This window comes from Bison bison, unplaced genomic scaffold (genome assembly GCF_000754665.1).
Source record: "Bison bison bison isolate TAMUID 2011002044 unplaced genomic scaffold, Bison_UMD1.0 scf7180017864472, whole genome shotgun sequence".
NCBI classification, from domain to species: domain Eukaryota; kingdom Metazoa; phylum Chordata; class Mammalia; order Artiodactyla; family Bovidae; genus Bison; species Bison bison.
This window is the reverse complement of record NW_011495033.1, coordinates 13,986,402-13,990,771: the sequence shown is the minus strand read 5'-3', so window position 1 is coordinate 13,990,771 and position 4,370 is coordinate 13,986,402. Positions and strand designations below refer to the sequence as shown.

General features: G+C 35.7%; 1 protein-coding gene across 1 annotated transcript in view; it reads right to left on the bottom strand.

Annotated features, from left to right (window-relative positions):
• Positions 1-4,370, bottom strand: part of SKA2 (spindle and kinetochore associated complex subunit 2) — a 30,103-nt gene continuing 25,733 nt past the window's right edge. The window contains exon 4 of the mRNA XM_010861623.1: positions 1-298. Within this exon, the coding sequence (XP_010859925.1) occupies positions 230-298 (69 nt within the window). The 3' untranslated portion in view covers positions 1-229. The remainder of the gene's footprint in view (positions 299-4,370) is intronic.

The following is a 4,370-nucleotide window of genomic DNA, read 5'->3' as shown; positions in this document are numbered from 1 at the left end:
AAATCTCTTTATTTCCATTCTGCCCCTTTGGCTGAACTTTATTAATACAATATCTGCCCTTCTCTTGTATCCCCCTCTTCTGTGGAAGGCATCACTATCCAGTCACCCAAGCCAAATCTCCTTTGTCATCTCCCGACCAATAGTCATCAATGTTAACAAGACATCTTCCTAAATTTCTGGGATTGATTTCTTCCCCATTAGAGTTCCTTTTGGCAAGTCCATTTCTTCCTCATAAGTCTGACATGTGAGCTCTTAATTGCTCTGCCGCAGTTTTCTCTTCTTCAGTCAGTGGTAACAACTAGAAAACAAATGACAAAATCTTTATTTCAGAAAAGCTTAAAAGAACAAGGTCCTACTATATAGCACAGGGAACTATATTCGGTATCCTGTGGTAAATCATGGAAAAGAATATGAAAAAAAGACTAAGACTGAATCACTTTGCTGCACAGCAAAAATCAACACATTGTAAATTAACTATACTTCAATAAGATAAATTTTTTAAAAGTTAAATAAAATCTTTAAAGGCTGTTATACTAATTTCTGCTTTGTAACACCAATAAATGTTTCCACAAGTTCACACTAGGTATATAATGACAAATTTATAAAGGCAAAGAAAAAATACATATTAGCTATGTACATACAAGTTACTTTGATATTTGAGTTTCCGAGGAACTCACAATTAAATTGAAGAAACAAGACAAAGAAATCAAACAATTTAAGGACTGTAACAGAACCAAAGAAGTCACATCTGAACATATCCAAAAAGTATTTTGAAAAAGAAGTGTGAAAAAAAAAATAGTCTGGAAGTTTCTTCAGAAGTAGAGACTCGGGTTAAATTTTGAAGGATAATTAAGATGCTTTTATCTGCAAGTAACAGAGATGCATATGAAAATGGATAAATAAAATGCATTATCACTACACAATAAGTACATAAGGGCAGGTTTCAGGGCTGGTTTATGAAGCAGCTCAACAATGTAAGGACTCAGGTTTTTTCCATCTAACAGCTCTGATATCCTTTATTCTCAGGCTGACAGGAAAGTGACTCCAGGTATCACATCTATACACAATGTTTAGAACAAGTAAAGCTTTCTCTCCTCAGGGGTCTCTCAGCAGTGAGGAAACTCTCTAATTTCGTATTTCCAGACTCCCCCTCCTCACATATCATTTGGGTTACAAACCCATTCCTGACCCAATATTAGTTAAAGGAAAATCCGTTCCCCTTGCCAATCAGGCACATCCCTGAAGCTAAGGATAGAGCCACTTTTACCTCAGGCATGAGTCTGAGGAATAGCACACATCTCAAGAGAGTCAGTAATCTCTTACACAGGAAGGGAGAACGTGCTGAGAAAACAACCAGCGAACCAAATCCACAAAAGCAGGTAAGAGCAGCAAAACCAAACGGGAGAAGAGAAGCCAAAGGGAAGTTGTAAGGGGCTTTCACAGAGCACCCACAAATAGGCTAGCTGAAACAAAGAGTTAATGAGGAAATAACAGGAGGTAGGACTTGAAGAATCACTCACATGGTTACAAATCTGCCTAACTATATAGGTCATCTCTAGAGAGACTGTCAAATCAGGAATACCTCATACCCACAGAATCAGAATCTCCAGCACAACGCTGTCCAATAGACCTTTCTGTTATCCTGGGTATATTCTGTATCTGCATTGATGAAGGACTGTATTCATTTAATTACTTTTAATTTTAATTCATTAATATACAGCCACATGTTGCTATTGGAGACCCCACCTGGTTTGGCTCCTCAAGCCAACCATTTGCCCAAAATGTTCACATGGATAAAACAAAAACACTTACTGCAACTCAAATAGTGACAAAATTTCCCTCTTCTATCTGAAAAACAGGAAATGATATTATTCTGGCAAGACTTTGTTCTCCATGATTCCATGTTTTTCTTTGTGATCTCTGAAATTCAAGAGATTTCAGACCATCTGTTTAATAAAACTTCAAAGAGTTTTTCCAAGAATTAACTATTCTAAAATACATAGAAATTTTTCTTCTTTAATACAAATGTTTCAGAGCTTTGATGGAATAACATACATTCTATCTTTAATGCATTTTGAATTTTCTATTTATTGCTATATTTTTGTTTGGTGGGGGGACTGTTTTGCTATTTTCTATTTGGAACAAATTTGGTCCTTTCTTCTTTTGATAGTCACCTTTATAACTAACTATATTTAAACGTCAGTGTCTTAATAGCAACTAAAAAGATCAGGAAATTAATATGTATTCCCTACCATCCACCTCCTTTTCTGTTCTCATATCCCTATTTATTATTATCAATTCAAGTTTTTTTATTTTTTAGTATTATCAATTCAAATATATATTTTCTGCCCTTCCAAATGAAAAACCACTCACCTTGATAAAAATCATAGCAATATAAGAGTTTTACTTTCTGTTTGCATTCTGCTGTTTATGAACAATGTACCATTTGCTCTAAGTAGACATCCCTTTCTTGTTCTTCATGTTCCCCAAATAATTGTAAAAGCCCATTCGGTTACTCTAGAAATTTTCAGAATCCTCAGCTGAAAATCCTTTGGATTTCTTAACTATTCTCACAGTTCTGACCCTATGTCTAATATACCTCTTTTATACATGAAATTCCTTTACATGTTCTTTAAACTCTTGGCTCATAGAACTATTTGAGCCATATAATTATGGTTATATAACTCTTTATAGATGCCCTTCCCTTTTCTTCCACATTTCAATCATAAAAATTTTCTCTGAACTTTCTACTATTAATACTATCTCATTTTTAAACTAGTAGGCCCAAGACCAACCATATCCAACATTTCCCAGCTTGGCTATCATTGATCCTAAAACATGATCTCCCTTTACCTTTAGCCATTTCTCCTCTTTTTTTTTTTTATGTGGATCATTTTTTTAAAGACTTTATTGAATTTGTTACAGTATTGTTTCTGTTTTATGTTTTGGATTTTTTGGCTGAGAAGCCAAGAGGCACGTGAGATCTTAACTCCCCAACCAGGAACTGAACCTGCAGCCCCTGTAGTGGAAGTGAAGAGTCTTAACCACTGGACTGCCAGGAAGTCTCCATTTCTCCTTTTTGTCATTATCTGTCCAAAATGAAAAAGTTCCCTTAGCTTTCTACCTTTGATATAATTATTGCTCATTTCAGATAACTAAATGAAAACCTTTACAAATACTCAAATGATTTGACATCCCTGGCTCAGAAGGTGAAGAATCTGCCTTCAATGCAGGAGAAGGGGATTTGATTCCTGAGTTGGGAAAATCCCCTGGAGAAGGAAATGGGAACCCACTCCAGTTCTTACCTGAAGAATTCCATGGACAGAGGAGCCTGGCACGCTATCATCCATGGGGTTGCAAAGAGTTGGACACAACTGAGTGACTGATATACATCAATATCATTACTACTTTTCTGTACCACTTTTTTTAATCTCAGAAATATGCCATCTATTTATTGTATCCAATGAAACAATTTTTAGTAAGTATTCAAAAAATCATTTTTCTCTTTGTTCAGTCACCCAAATTTACCATGCGTCAATTAATTCATGGATTTCTATACATACATGTTGATGTGTACATTCAGAACTACACTTAATCTCTCTTCAAGATTTGTTTCCTGGGAACAAATTTATGGACTGCTACTGTCAAGTTCTGATCACATACAATGAAGAATATGTGACTTGGTTTTATTTATAAAAGCTTATCACATACATACTTCCTTTTTGCATTTTATTAATTAGCAGGTGACGAAACACCACCCATACTGTTTAAATGCCTACTCTCTATTCCCTCTGTGCCCTTTTCACTGCCCTCCCCTCTCGCACTATTCATTTCTCCATGACAGATACATTTATGACCTCACTTTATGATTTTAACCAGGCACTGTTCTCTTTTCTTCCATTGGTAATACAAAGAATTCTTGATCTAATCCACCTTTGAGAGTTACAAAGCCCATAATTCAAATATCTTAAGCCATAATTTAGTTCAGACTTGGCAAATAAATACCACGTATGCTGCTCCTATCAACACTCCACAGCAGATAACTTTTTGGCCATGCCCAGACACGGCTCCTTAAACAGCATTCTAAGCAGTTATTACCAGTTAACTGACTGGAGTAAACACCAGAAATTAAAACCTATTGGACATCTTTTGTCCAGATAATTAAATTCAACTCTATGATTTCATCATGAGAAATGCCGGACTGGAAGAAACACAAACTGGAATCAAGATTGCCGGGAGAAATATCAATAACCTCAGATATGCAGATGACACCACCCTTATGGCAGAAAGTGAAGAGGAACTCAAAAGCCTCTTGATGAAAGTGAAAGTGGAGAGTGAAAAAAACTTCTACTTCACACCATGAAAGAATA